The 14,345-nt window shown below is 37.0% G+C and overlaps 2 protein-coding genes across 2 annotated transcripts in view; both read right to left on the bottom strand.

The window, feature by feature from the left end:
• Nucleotides 1–3,245: 3,245 nt before the first annotated feature.
• On the bottom strand, nucleotides 3,246–9,431 carry LOC144436947 (beta-1,3-glucan-binding protein-like). Its single transcript, XM_078125815.1, has 12 exons — nucleotides 9,311–9,431; nucleotides 8,595–8,696; nucleotides 8,112–8,243; nucleotides 7,666–7,836; nucleotides 7,371–7,507; nucleotides 6,834–6,908; nucleotides 6,354–6,414; nucleotides 5,737–5,919; nucleotides 5,210–5,287; nucleotides 4,631–4,748; nucleotides 3,878–4,019; nucleotides 3,246–3,470 (listed from the first exon to the last, which is right to left on the bottom strand). Exons 1-12 carry the CDS (start codon nucleotides 9,429–9,431, stop codon nucleotides 3,246–3,248), a joined length of 1,545 nt encoding a protein of 514 aa, XP_077981941.1.
• A 1,550-nt stretch (nucleotides 9,432–10,981) lies between these two features.
• Nucleotides 10,982–14,345, bottom strand: part of LOC144436946 (beta-1,3-glucan-binding protein-like) — a 6,000-nt gene continuing 2,636 nt past the window's right edge. The window contains exons 6-9 of the mRNA XM_078125814.1: nucleotides 13,625–13,820; nucleotides 11,974–12,045; nucleotides 11,475–11,616; nucleotides 10,982–11,203 (exon numbers count right to left, since the gene is read on the bottom strand). Coding sequence (XP_077981940.1) covers nucleotides 10,982–11,203; nucleotides 11,475–11,616; nucleotides 11,974–12,045; nucleotides 13,625–13,820 — 632 coding nt within the window. The remainder of the gene's footprint in view (nucleotides 11,204–11,474; nucleotides 11,617–11,973; nucleotides 12,046–13,624; nucleotides 13,821–14,345) is intronic.

Below are 14,345 nucleotides of genomic sequence, written 5' to 3'. Positions count from 1 at the left end.
ATTTTTTCAATTAATTTTTTTATACATATACGTATTACTAATAGTATTTCTTTCTATAATTGAGAGAGATGTGGTTCAATTAGTTTTCATACAGCAAAGGTCCCGAACAGCATGATATATATATATATACATTTGTCTAATGGTTATCTCGGTCTCAGGGTGTATTTCCATTTTGATACATTCTGTTGAGATAGATGTACTCAGTGAAATACCCACAAGATCTATAAACATTTCAAATAGTCTGCATGAATATAATCTTTTCAGACGTTGAGGGCAGCATTATGTTAGGCTAGCTGTGTACATGCCAAATGATATCATGACAACTCCCAACATTAAGGAACGGGACAGAATTCGACCATATAACTACTATATGACACAGATCGGAAAGAGAGGGACAGAAATACATATGTTTGTGCTATAGTCGAACTGTGAATTATATTTGTTGTATTAAGATATCTTTGTAAATATTCTAAGTCTCGTGTTCAAGTAATAATAATACATGTAATAATTTCAAGACAATCATTACTATAAAAAAACAATACAAACTTTTTTTTGCACATATTATAATTTAACTAACATATGTACAGCTTAAGGTACCAAACCTGGGTACATACGCCGTAGCCCATGTTGAAGTATGGAATCGAAGACGACAAAGACATTTCTGGAAACGCCCGTAACAGGCCTATTTTATGTCGTATGGTTCACTGTCATTTGTGAACTAATATTCCATTCCAGGATGGTGATATCCTAGTCTAGGATGATCATAATACAAAATAATGACCTTATTATACGTATTTACGATATACCGGTACCGTTACCGTTACCGGCGATTGTTGTGGAATAAACACAACCGTTACCGGTGATTGTTGTGGAATAAACACAACCGTTACCGGTAACTGGCTCCGGTACCAGTATTTTTTAAATATCGTAAATACCTATATATATATAACTGCATTATTTTGTATTATGATCGTCCTAGACTAGAATATCACCATCTTGGAGTGGAATATTAGCTCACAAGTGACCGTGGTATGATTTCAGACAACCAACACGTGCACGTTGTTGACGTATATGATTTATGATATATTGTTACGTGTTGTACGTGTTCTAGTTGTTATTGGCATCGTCGTAAAACCCAGCCTCTTTTACGGCACCATCCAAGACGCATCGTCAAGTTTTTCGTTACAGTTAACAGAAAATTGTTCTCTTCTGGCTTGTGGGAATGTATCTGGGCTGTGACGTTACAGGTCGTTGTTCGTGCTCTTTCTTAGTTGCCCGCAGACCGGTGTACGTACATGTACGTACGTATGTAGCGAGAACACACACACCGAGGAATCTTTTAGTATATAAGTAGCCAGTATCTCACATGACAGAACCACCCATTATTCATCAAAATAAAGAATTCCCGGTGTGTGTACTTTTTTAAAATCTGTATCTGTATCTAATATATCTCACCAAATACGAGTACGAGTGACATCTGTTGTTACATACATCATAATTTGATAGCTAACTGACTTGCATAAATATAGAAATGTCCGGTTGACCTCAAACAGCTGTAACACTAGTATAATAGAATACGTCCTGGGACATCTTGTTACAGTACAATAGGAAAGGCGAAGGTCAACCATGTGTCCTGAGACAGCTCGATATAGTACAATGGAAAAGTGAGTGATCTCTGGTAGCATAATTAATTCTTTGTAATTAACGTTATACAAGTTCAAGAGCTGACACAGGACTAAAGACAAAAGAAGGGTATTGAAGCAACTTGATAAAAGAATTCATTAATATCAATAAGTCCACGTCAGAGATATGAGATTTTAATCCAATCAGCAATCTTAGAATAAGAATTATAATATGTTTTGTATATGTAGAAACGCCCAGTTTCTGTGCTATATATATGTTACATTTTGATAGTAGTGATAGAATGCGGAGAGCCAGGAGGGCAATCTGAAGGGTAGTGTGTAAGGGATGAATATATGGTGAGAGCTGGTTCTCTCCATGGAGGTAGGAAGTACTTCAGAATCCTACCTCCATATATCTTGATCGTGATTTTGATATAAGTTATCTAGATCTGCCTAGGCTTGCCGCTAAGCTGTGAAATAAATATATCTACAAGCATCCTGTTGGTCAATGTGCAATGATTCCTGAGTGAGTACCTCTAATAAGCTAGCCAAGTGAGTGTGATTCCCTGTAAGAAGTGGTTGGTAACAACGTAGTTTTACACTGTATTATATTATGCTGCCACTATACATGCTTTGCTATGTAGAGGGCGGTATAACAATCCAGGCAGGCTTTTTGTGATCTATTAAAGTATCATGTCATGATGAGACATTCCAGGGAGACATTGTGGCAACCCAGTCAACTTATTAAGTGTCTAGAGACATTGTGACAACCCGATTCACATATCAGGTTTCTCTTCGATAAATGCAATGTCCCGAGAAGTATTTCAAATTGTAACGACAACGGAATTTATTCATAATTACGTGTTCAGATCCTCATTTTAAGTTGATTAATCCACCGTCTGCTAGTACGAAATGGTAAGCATGTCGGACCACTTTGATTTGCATTGTTGAATTTTCGTAACTTTTCTCTTCAAAGCAATAAATATTTCGATTCCTGCAATCGATTGATTTCCTTCTACAGCTTTCCTTAACCTCTAACTCCCAAGTAAAACGGTTCCAATGTGTACATGTGCCCCACACGTTCATATAAATACCTTTCGATGCAATGAAACGATATACTTAACTTGAACAACTCGGCTGATGACTCCCCTCATTCATTGATTAATTAATTAATTAATTAATTAATTAATTAATTAATTCATTCATTCATTCATTCATTCATTCATTCATTCATTCATTCATTCATTCATTCATAAAAGGAAAAAAAGAGCTAACTGGACAACCAACCCTTTGACAAAGCCCTGAGCTTTGACATGAAACCAGTTGTGTTAACATGAAGTCAAATTTAAATCGACCACCAAGAAAGACAAATTTCCAATCATACATGTCACGTGATTTGGGTAATGGGGTCACTTATGCAGGATAAAATTAATACAGACGTTTTCGTAATTTTGTTAATAATCACTTTATTTCTCCTTTCTTTTGACTAAATTTGAAGGACTTAGAACGAATTTCGACCAGTTATGGATCGGAAGTCATTTATACATACAGAATAAAATTCACACTGGCGTGTTTTGTGAAGTATTTAATATTCTTTTGGCTTTTTCGAAGGGTTTAGAACTGCTATTTGGACGTTGCCCATACACGGACGTAGTTCACTTGCATTGCCGCGTCTTCTCCATTATTTAGGTCAGGGTTCCACGTAGGATACCATTGATCCTTGGCATTCCAGAAGTCTGAGGCGGCAGTTGGTGAAGTGTTATGCCATGGCTTAGAGTATGGGTAGTTGGTGTAAGCGTCACTGAAATAATTGGTGCCACCAACGGCCACATTCATAATCAGATAGAACTTTGGAGAAATGCAGAAAAGAAGTAGATAACCTACATGTTTAATCAGGTGACGTCAGACGAATGTTTGTAATTGAGTGAGAACAAAGTTACACCGCTGAACGAATGTTTAATTAAAGCATGCACAAATTGTTATTTGCTCAATGATGGATTGCTGGTTCATCTTGGCGACGGCATGTAACTGGTGGTGGTTGTTGACGGTGGTGGTGGTGGTGGTGGTGGTGGTGGTGGTGGTGGTGGTGGTGGTGGTGGTGGTGGTGGTGGTGATGAAAAATCAGATAGGGTATAAGAAATGGAAAGCGTATGTCACAGAATTCCATCCAATTACAGAACAACAATCTAAAAGATAGAAAAACATCGAATTATGAAAACGCCCACTCTAAGCACGTACACCAAGCGTGTTCTCACCTCTTGGTCAAAGGGTGCAAGTTTACTTCCTTGTTGCCATGGGTTATCAGCATGTGGAACATCGATATCAAAATCACCATATTCCCAGAATCCACCATTACCTGGATCCACATGTAATATTTCTTTATCATCTAAATAAAATCTAGAATGGAAGGAAACACAACAAGTTTGTACAATAATGTGTCTGTCTGTGTGTTTCTGTGTGTGTGTGTGTGTGTGTGTGTGTGCGCGTGCGCGCGCGCGTGTGCGTGTGTTTGTTTGTGTGCCTGTGTGTGTGTCTGTGTGGGTGTCTGTGCGTGTGTCTGTCTGTGTTTCATAAAGGTTAAAACTGATAGTAGATACAAAACCGACGCCCTAGTTTTGAATTTGCATTTTAATGTTAATACAATGTGCCAGTCGTATACTCACGTAAGGGAATCTTCTGTCCACAATAATTCATATTTATGGAAATCTGATCCAAATGTTCCACTGTTGGCGTAACTGGATAAAATAAAATATTTCAAAGATTAATAATAAATCGAATTTCATTTTTAAAAAGGCGCGAACTAAAATTCAATTAGTGCATCGTCCAATGTTAGCGTTAGCATTTAGTTTGGTTTATCTCCCTTTTTACAGTAGTTTTTATGACGTTTATACTAGTTGGTTTACTGTGTTTTGTATGCTTAACAGTAGTCAAACAAGAGAGAGTAAAACAATAATTACTGGATGCAAATAATTTTGATCTACATCATTGAGTACAGATCATACTAGTACCTTGTTGCATGTGTTCTTTCCCATCCATTGTGAGGATAGTATGGACCCCAATGCATTGTTGATCCCATCTGATCAATGCCAACAGAATTACCATTGCTGTCATACAGTTGTTTATTTCCTATAAAAATATATTGAATTTCGATATATATATATATATATATATATATATATATATATATATATATATATATATATATATATTATTTTCACATTGCTGTAAACCACTCGACACAGATTAAAATACATCCCAATCATCTTTCAAGTCTACTTTTTAGCAAGTGTACATAAAATAGGGGATACCCAGGACACTAAACTGCATTCGATGGACATGTACAGTACGGAAGTCCTGTAAATTGGCAACATTACTGTAGAACTCTAATCCTGTTACAGAATTCTTTCAATTTTGATAAAAAGTGAAAAGAAAAAATGTAATTCGCAAAAGTAACACGCTTTTATACGATGTGTGAGCCTTTATTACATGGCATTATATGATTCACGATGTTATAAACGTCCACAATGTACATCATGTTGTAAAGAAATCACACAGTATAACCTATAGACTAATTGTTAGACACGTACCTCGTGCTTCAACCAGGTCAATCTCACCAGAAGCTGGCCAACCACCATATGCGTTGTACTTTGGTAGTAGCCAGATTGCTTGAAGTTGATAAATTTAAGGAATACGAATTATATTAAGTTAGAAACTCGTATGTTGTATCTTTCCCAAAACAGCAATAAAAGCGCATTTCCTAACAAAATGGACACATTTTCTTCGATTTCGCGTTCAAAAGTTAAAAAAAAAAAAACACTTATTTTTGTATGCACACAAATAGATCGTGTGCGTAAGTGGCGCTCTGTAATCCTTAGAGCGCCACTCACGACTAAACTGCATATTCTTCTAAGTCTTCAGTTTGCAACCATTTCCAACAAACATACATGGTGTTCATTTCAGAGTCTATGCGTCCAGACCCAGCTAAAGAGATAATTCATTTTTTAAATCGCTAATTAATTAATTCATTCTGGTTTGAATTGCAAACAATTTCGACACAAAAGGTCTCTACCAATATAATCGTCCTGTAATACAAGGGGTCAGTGAAGGTACTTACCGGGCCAAATCCAGTCTCCAGTTGGCATTTTAGCTTCGATCTCAACTCTACCGTGTTTGAAGCTGAAAGCATTCACAGTTCGGAGTCTTGCAGATTGGATTGGGTTTAGGATATTAGACCATGATCCTGAACGTTCACATCCCCAGTCTTTGTTACCGGTACACAGGTCGGCTGGGCTACTACCTGTCAACACAATGATTTTATAGCAGAATATTAATTCTAATGCAAACATGGACAGTGCACGGCCTGTGTTTTTAATCACAAAACCTTGAAAGCAGTTTTGAAGTCAGAATAACTTTTCTATGCTTGAAAGTGAAATGTCCATAAGCTTGTGTTTGCATATGTATAAGTTTATCCATAAGGGAACTTATATTCAACAATTCAGCATGTTAAAATTCACCAGTTACGCCATAGACCCTACATGAAATTTTATGATTATGCACGTGTACGTTTTAACCCTAAAAAGCTGAATATCCTATTTTTAGGATATGGTATTTTCTAGAAAATGTGGGCTTATAGAATTAATGTACATTTTATGTATCTCTTTTTTTCCTACCAATGCAATCGCCAGTCAATGCGATCTGAAACAGTAGACTTATATCGCTATGGTAACCTACCCCATAAATCCAATCGCCCACTGGTCAAGAAACTGTCTCCATAATGGTCTGCTGTCAGAGTCTACAATAGAATAAAAAAACACGTTGCAAAATTATACCGTCCTGGGAATCTCTCAAACATCCTTTCAAAATCTTGTATCATTTGATTTCAGTTTTTCTTCAATGGTGAGTTTTTGTAGATGAGTAAATCACTATATGTGTACACTAATAAAGGATTATCACAAGAGACCCTGTACTACTACTACTAATAAAAATGTTGGGTTTTTATATAGCGCTTTCCCACTCGAGCTCCGTGCTCAAAGCGCTTTACAATTGACCTGTAGTGCCCTTTACATTCCCACTCGTCCGCGCCTTTGTCCTGTACTCTCACTAAATATCCCCAGGTTTTTGTTACTGATATGTCTTTCACCAACGTCTATGGTTTTTCCCAAAGTATCCTATTTCTGTGTTGTTTAAAGTATATATAAAACCAATCCTTACCGGTTTGATATACAGGATGCCGTCACGCACGTAACTGTTACTACGATTATTGTGGTAGAACTCGAATTCCCAATTCTAAAACAAAAAACCCAGGAAAATCAATATCCAGCCTTATTTTCAACATTGTCAATCAACTTTACTGGTAGTACAAGTCCAAAACGCCATATGTAAATGATATGTAAATGAGGCTATGGAGTAATGTTTTTACTCTACAAATTTACCTCATTCAATCGATTATATTTTTAGTTCCTTTACCAAATGAGAACTACATTAAATTGATCATAAACTCATAAGGTTTCAATGAATGGAATAATATATATGGGATTTCACAAGAACATAAAAAAAAATTAAAAACACTCAGCAATAAGTTGGCGATCGCTATCACTTTACAACATATCGATTACAGTATTTTCCCTTCTTTTTTGTACAACAAAATAAGACAACGGCAACGAACAACAACAACAACAACAACAGCAGCAGCAGCAGCAGCAGCAACAACAACAAAAAACATTAACAGCAAGGGTAAGTTGTACTCACTCCCCCACCACCTGCTGTTATTTCGTGATCCCACTTTGTAAAATCAAAAGTATCAAAAGTGTCCTCAAAAATAAGTCCGTTGCAGGGTTGTTTTGTCATATCACAGCCAGACGGACATGGATAACTGTCACAAGAACCTGTTAACAGATGAAGACAAATAAAGACAACAAATAAACGAAAACATTACTAATTCATTTACGTTGCAAATCAATGTTTCATATAAGGTCGTTATCAAATTAGACTGAATGATTTGTCGTTGAGGGCGCTCTTTTAAATAGATTTATAGCTTACATACCGATTACAGTTACTGGATCTGTTCCACTTCCTGGTGCTGACGTAATGGGTGAATCAGGGTTAGTGTTGTCATCGTTACCACTTGGGGTAGTATAGCTTGTGTCTGGTGGCATATAAGCCTTTGTTGTCGCCTGTTTGGGAGGCTCAGTTACTACCTTCACTGTTGTTAAAACTGTATTAAAATTTGTTAAATGGGAAAACAGATTTAGAGACCCATCACTGGTATGTAAACCAATGATGAGGAAACCAACAAGTAAATGTATATCATATTTCCATGTAGACTATTATGGTCAAATAAAAAATATGTAATGCATTATGATTTAACATTAATTAACAATAAAATACTTTTACAGTGGATAACCACCACTGTAAAGCTCAACATTAATTTGTCCGTATATGTCTTGGCGCAGTCCATTTTTCCTTCATCTTTTGATTCTATTGGCTCACCTTCGCTTGGGACAGTCCATTGTTGTTCTGTCATTTGATAACCAATTCCATTGTAAATGACTAAAACCCAGTAATAGACAGTGTCACCAGTTTTCAGTGATACCGCATAGTTTTCGTGAACCCACGCACCATCTGATAAAAACAAAAGATGAATTATTTTTACAATTGAGGGCGGTATTTTAAAGTCAACCAGACATGTACAATATCGTCTTATATTATAACACTTACAGATAGGGAGATGCGTAGCAAAACTCCTCTTAAGAATGACAAAGAAAGTCAATCTAAAAGCAGACAAAAAAGGTGGGCTTGTGTACGATATCTTTCAAGTACGAAGGACATCGAATAGTTGTGGATTAAACGTTGATGGCGCTCTTTACAATAACTTCGCTGGAGAAGAGCGCCAACAATGATAGGACTGTGTCCCTGACGATGACGTTTTGTTGGTTCAATAAAAACGAACAGGAAAATATATAAACGACTTACTCGTTGGGGAAGTGACGTCAACGTTGTATTCTCCAGCTGCTACACCAGAAAGTGGTTTGTTGATGTTGTAATGATAAGCAACTAGGCTTATACCGGATTCATCTGAAAAATTAACATAAATATGCAAATTATTGATATGGAGATCATCTACGGAGGTCACCATAGTATAATCTCACTATATCAGTGATGAGTGATTAGTGACGTCCATTATATTGAGAAAGGGTTGGGTGAGTATTAAAACCAAATTAACAAAGCACGAACGTGGTTCAGAATTTCACATTTTGTTCTCGTATTTCAAATTTGTACGAAAAGTAGCTCACATAATTCTACGAAGAAAACAATGGCGAAATGTTTGAATGAGATATATTACATTTATTCAAAATATTTTCCATATGAATGACCTAAGAAAGTTACTCTAATAATTCGTTTGCATGATTCAAGTTACAAGAAGGAGAGGTAAAATAATTGCCAATCCACTGGACTATGTTCCTTTAATATCTAGGGGCCATTTATACGACATTGGAAATGATACTGTATAATTCTTGATAACGTTACTAGAAGGAGAGATAAAAAAAATCGCCAAACACTTAACTCTGTCCCTTTAACATCAATCAGAGGGCCATTTATACGACATTGGAAATTGCTGTAAGCTTTGTTAGAAACCACAAAAAAGATAACAGAATGACAGACCTTGTCTGTGACAGAATACAACAAACCTGGATAAGCAAATCGCAACCCCTTTGTATCCAGTGTAGATATTGATGGCGCTGTTATCGTGTAGGAAACCACTACACTTGGCAAGGTTAGCAATAACAGTACGGCTGTTGTACGCTCCATGGTGAATATCGACACACCAGTCCCCTGTAACTTGTGTGATCAGCTTATATTATATAGGTACTTTACACTCAGCCTGATCCAAATACCGGATGTATGTATTAAGATTACAAATAAGGTCAGTTTTAATTGGGCAACAACTTATAATCTTCAGATTATTGTTATTACGAACCATCTAATGTGTCAAAATGTCCAAACTGCCATGCCGATGACTGTGTCTCAAATAGGCTTTCTTTCAGTATTCATTTTCGCTGAGCATACAGGCGATATTTTAACGTCACAAGGCAACAACTACCTACTACTACTAGATGTGTTGTTGTATTGCTGGTTATTTCTTAATTTACGCTGAGGCCAAAATATGCATGTGATTCCATGGTGTGATAAAGTTATGGGAAGTTAACAACTGTTATTTATTGTTATCATTAGAACACACGCACATAATACAATAACGACACGTCAAACGTCTTGATTCCCTATTGTCTTTGGTTGGGTCTACGTGTCTGAGTTATACTATACATGTCATTACAGACGTGATGTAGTCATAACACGCAGTCACCTCGAATAGGAATATGGATTCCCTCAAGAAAAATAAAAAACTTGAAGAAAGAAAAATACCCGAACTTGTTCTCTTCTATCTTTATTTGCATAGACTATAGAGTGTATGGCCCCTACCCCCAGCATTTTCCTGCTCTGGGTTCACTCGTATATCATTCACTGTCATCTGCTGACAATTGGAAGACGTCGCATTCTGATCGAGGTGATTGCGCACCACATGCTATTTTGTCTTACTTTCATTTCTGGGTGACTTCTGTGCAGGTGTATATTCATACTCAGGAAATAACTACAAAATATGCTTGCATCAATTTCTAAGATCTTTTCATGAACTTCATAATGAAAATTGGCAACATTCTTCGAATGGTGTGTTTTGGTTGTCTGAGGTATTACAAAGAGATGTATTTCTAGCAATTTTTGAACGAGACGTACAGAAGGCCGATTTTTCCACTTTTTTTTTTAGAAACACGTTCTTTTGAAAAACAACTCCATGGACAGTGAATATACTGTTATTCCTTTATATTACTGAGCTAACTAAGGGGGTGGGGAGGGGTGGGTGGGTGGGAGGGGTGGGTGGGTGGGGTGGGGTGGGGTATGGATGGGAGTGTATATATCCTATCAAATACTACCAGTAAATACAAAGAACCGATGTAGCCTGTGTACATAATTAACTCGTACCTCAAGTGGTTAACTTTTCGCTTTTAATACGTTTGTACTTTTATAAACAAATACTCAATGTACATGATGTACGTTGCGAGTCGTCATATGTGCGAATATGTTTGTTGGTTTGTTTGTTTATTTGTTTGTTTGTGTTGCAAAACTATATATAATTGAAACATATACAATTAAACAACTTGTCGATGAAGTATACACATTATAGAATTACCCAACTTAAATGAACAAATTAAATTTCAACTTTTAATAATTTATTCCTACGAGATAAGATTACTTCATTTTACAGATGAAGCAAGTTACAATTTAATAGAAAGATGCATTTGAGTTTATTGAGCGGCAGAATTATCCCACACACGTACATAGTCCACCTGGAGGGCAGAGTCCTCGCCATTCCACGTAGGATACCAACAATCTTTAGCATCCCAGAATTCTTTAGGTGCAATCGGGGATACGTTAGTCCATGGTTTAGGACAAATTTCTCCATTATCGAGAGCGTCGCCAAAAAATCCTGTAGTTCCACCAATAGCAACATTCATGATGATGTAAAACTGAAAGGAAAATAAAAAAAATTGCGAGAAATAACGAGGTCCCGTGTACTACAGAAAACACAATAATGAATTGGAAAAATCGATCTCCTCTCTCTCAGGCCAAGGCATGAATGAATTGCAGCTTTCAAGGCGTATGGGCAGACCTCTCTCGCACTGTCTGTAGGTTTCTACGAGAGTAAGAAAAAAAAATCCGGTTCGCGATGATGCAACAGTTAAAATGAATTGCAGTGACTATCTCCAATCTAAAGGACACAAAAGCCATGTAATTTACCTCCTCATCAAAGGGTGCCAATTTGTCCCCTTCCTTCCATGGGTTATCAGCAAATGGAAGGTCAGTATGGAAATCTCCATACTCCCAAAATCCACCTGCACCAGGATCTACAACTAATATCTCTTCGCCATCAAGGAAAAACCTGTTAGACGTAGAGTACGATGAATAAAAATATGTAAAGTTTCGAGTAGAAATTGTAAGAACAAATTTTCATTATGCAAAACAACACCAACACCCGCCACCTCCTCTCTCTCTCTCTCCCTCTCCATAGCCCCCCCCCCTCTCTCTCTCTCTCCCCCCACTCTCCCCCCCCCCCTCTCTCTCTCTCTCTCTCTCTCTCTCTCTCTCTCTCTCTCTCTCTCTCTCTCTCTCTCTCTCTCAATCCACACCTCCACGAAACTGGAACAGCACGAATATATTGATGATAGCGAAAGCCCTTGTATCCCTATTAAACATATACACCCAATTTCAAAATGACCAACTTTTGAAAACAACATACCTCATATCTGTAGGTGTCCATTCAAGGGCATACACGTGGAAATCAGATGCAAATGTTCCTGTTGATGCGTACCTAGAAGGTAATCAAATTTAAACCTTATGATAAATGCACAGAGTAATAACTTTGTGACAATTAGACCCAAAAGAGAAAGTGTATTTCACTATCAATTACAACACATGTAATATATGATAAATGACCCAAAAAAGAAAGTGTATTTCACTATCAATTACAACACATGTAATATATGATAAATGACCCAAAAAAGAAAGTGTATTTCACTATCAATTACAACACATGTAATATATGATAAATGACCCAAAAAAGAAAGTGTATTTCACTATCAATTACAACACATGTAATATATGATAAATGACCCAAAAAAGAAAGTGTATTTCACAATCAATTACAACACATGTAATGTATGCTAGATACTGACCACCATAGCTAGGTTTGAGATTTGAACAACAACAACAACAACAACAACAACAACAACAACGGTGTTTACTGCCTAGTAGTATATTATATGCCATTTGAAGTGTGGTAATCATAGCCTGTCTACGTCGCTGATGTGTAACCACGATATAATTCTCGCCTAGAGCGATATCGTTGTTACAGCTAGATACAGCGAATTTCACAATTCCGTACAGCTTTTCTGTTTGATACAACCATGCAAAAACCAATAAGAAACTGGACATGCTACACTTCAAAACGATAGCAAGATTGAAATGAGTACAGTTTATTGCTACATTTTGCCTAATAAGTGAAATGAACTACGCATAGTGCCAACACACAGTTATGAAATGTACACCACGCGCCTTTCATTTGGGTGTTTGGTTATGATAGTTTGAAACTAAAAAAAAACTTGGCGCCTGAATGTCTGGCATGGAGTTACAATACATTTAAATGGTTTATTTCATTTAGGCTAAATGTAGCAAAAATGCGATCTTGCTATTTATAGTGTGGGATATGCAGTTTCTTGTTGGTTTCTGCATGGTTGTATCAAACAGAAAAGCTGCATGGTATTGTGAAATTCACTGTGTTTGTATGTAGTATCTTTACTAGATATCATCTGATTAATAACTGTACGAAACACCTAGCACCTGCACCTGTTAAATTCACAAACGATAACTGTGTCTGGCCATAGACATGTACATGTAGGGTCTATGGTCTGGCTGATCAGTGCCAGCTTGATGCATAACGACCCGTTCAAACTAGAGGTTAAACATCCCTTTCTGTCATTTTGTCTGCTTCAGAACGTGTCTGTAGACTGAAATGTTACGTACACCAGCGTTCGGAATAGTCCTGCTTGTAGACAGAACAAGTCGTTTGGGACTCGATTGTGACAGTGCCCTTTTTGACAGACAGAACAAGTCGCTTGGGACTCGATTGTGACAGTGCCCTTTTTGAGAAGGGAAGGAAAATGTTAGAATCGAGTCTCCGTCTGCAAGTAGAACTAAATTCGATAGGAAAGTGAGTTGCTGCAGAGTACTAACGTTCAGTTGTAAATGTTTGAAATGTGGATAGGTGTTTGTCCGTAATTCTAATAAACAACGTTTTGCTACACAGTCACACAAAAAATTGTCAAACCGTCGAGGATCGATGGACAAGTTAAGACCGAGTCAAGCGTACAAAATATATTTGTCGGTCTCACCTAGTAGTGTGTGTTTTCTCCCATCCATTATGTGGCCAGTATGGTCCCCAGTGCATTGTACTTCCCATTTGATCAGTACCTACTGAGTTTCCAAAAGGATCTTTTAGATTTTCGTTACCACGACATTCCACAAGGTCAATTTCCCCTGATGCTGGCCAACCTCCGTAAGGATTACGTGTGGGCAACATCCAAATAGCTGTAGAAGTATACATAAAAAGATGTATGCAGAAGAAAAACTAAGTTCAATCGTATTGCGAATTCACATATGCTGCTATTTGAAAACAACGTTGTCTTTAAGATTTGACGTGTAAGCGTGTTTGCAAGGAGTAGATATGAGTATGATATGAAGCAAAAGAGCAGTGACATCGCGATCGTTTGATATATAACTAATAGATTTGTCAATACACGTTTGTAGAGAGTGGAAACCATTTTTACTCAAAAGATGCTTAAAATATACCCCTTTTAATTTCATTCAAGTTTTAGTAATTGCCCTTGGTTATGACGTCAACAAGCCATCAGGAAGTTACATATTCGTTTGTGGGCTGTGCTATTCCTTTGAAAAATCTTGCAAACCCAAATTTAATATAACTAATGTTACACATATTCAGTGAAAAATCACTCGGCGGGTTGTGATGTTACATTTAGCGGGCGAATATTTATGAATATAAACTTACATAAGATAAGTTATACGTGCTATTTTTTGTCTTTGAGACTGTTGATA

This window comes from Glandiceps talaboti, chromosome 6 (genome assembly GCF_964340395.1).
Source record: "Glandiceps talaboti chromosome 6, keGlaTala1.1, whole genome shotgun sequence".
Classification (NCBI taxonomy): domain Eukaryota; kingdom Metazoa; phylum Hemichordata; class Enteropneusta; family Spengelidae; genus Glandiceps; species Glandiceps talaboti.
The sequence above is the reverse complement of the archived record's forward strand: the minus strand, read 5'-3'. Positions and strand labels throughout refer to the sequence as shown.

Bases quoted from the DNA above. Each gene is read 5' to 3' on its own strand.
- LOC144436947 (XM_078125815.1), bottom strand. From the start codon at position 9,431: ATGGAGCGTACAACAGCCGTACTGTTATTGCTAACCTTGCCAAGTGTA. The intron at 8,697-9,310 runs GTTTGTTGTATT...TTAATTTTTCAG, and splicing joins GTTGCGATTTGCTTATCCAG to ATGAATCCGGTATAAGCCTA. The intron at 5,288-5,736 runs GTAAGTACCTTC...ATCAACTTCAAG, and splicing joins TGGAGACTGGATTTGGCCCG to CAATCTGGCTACTACCAAAG.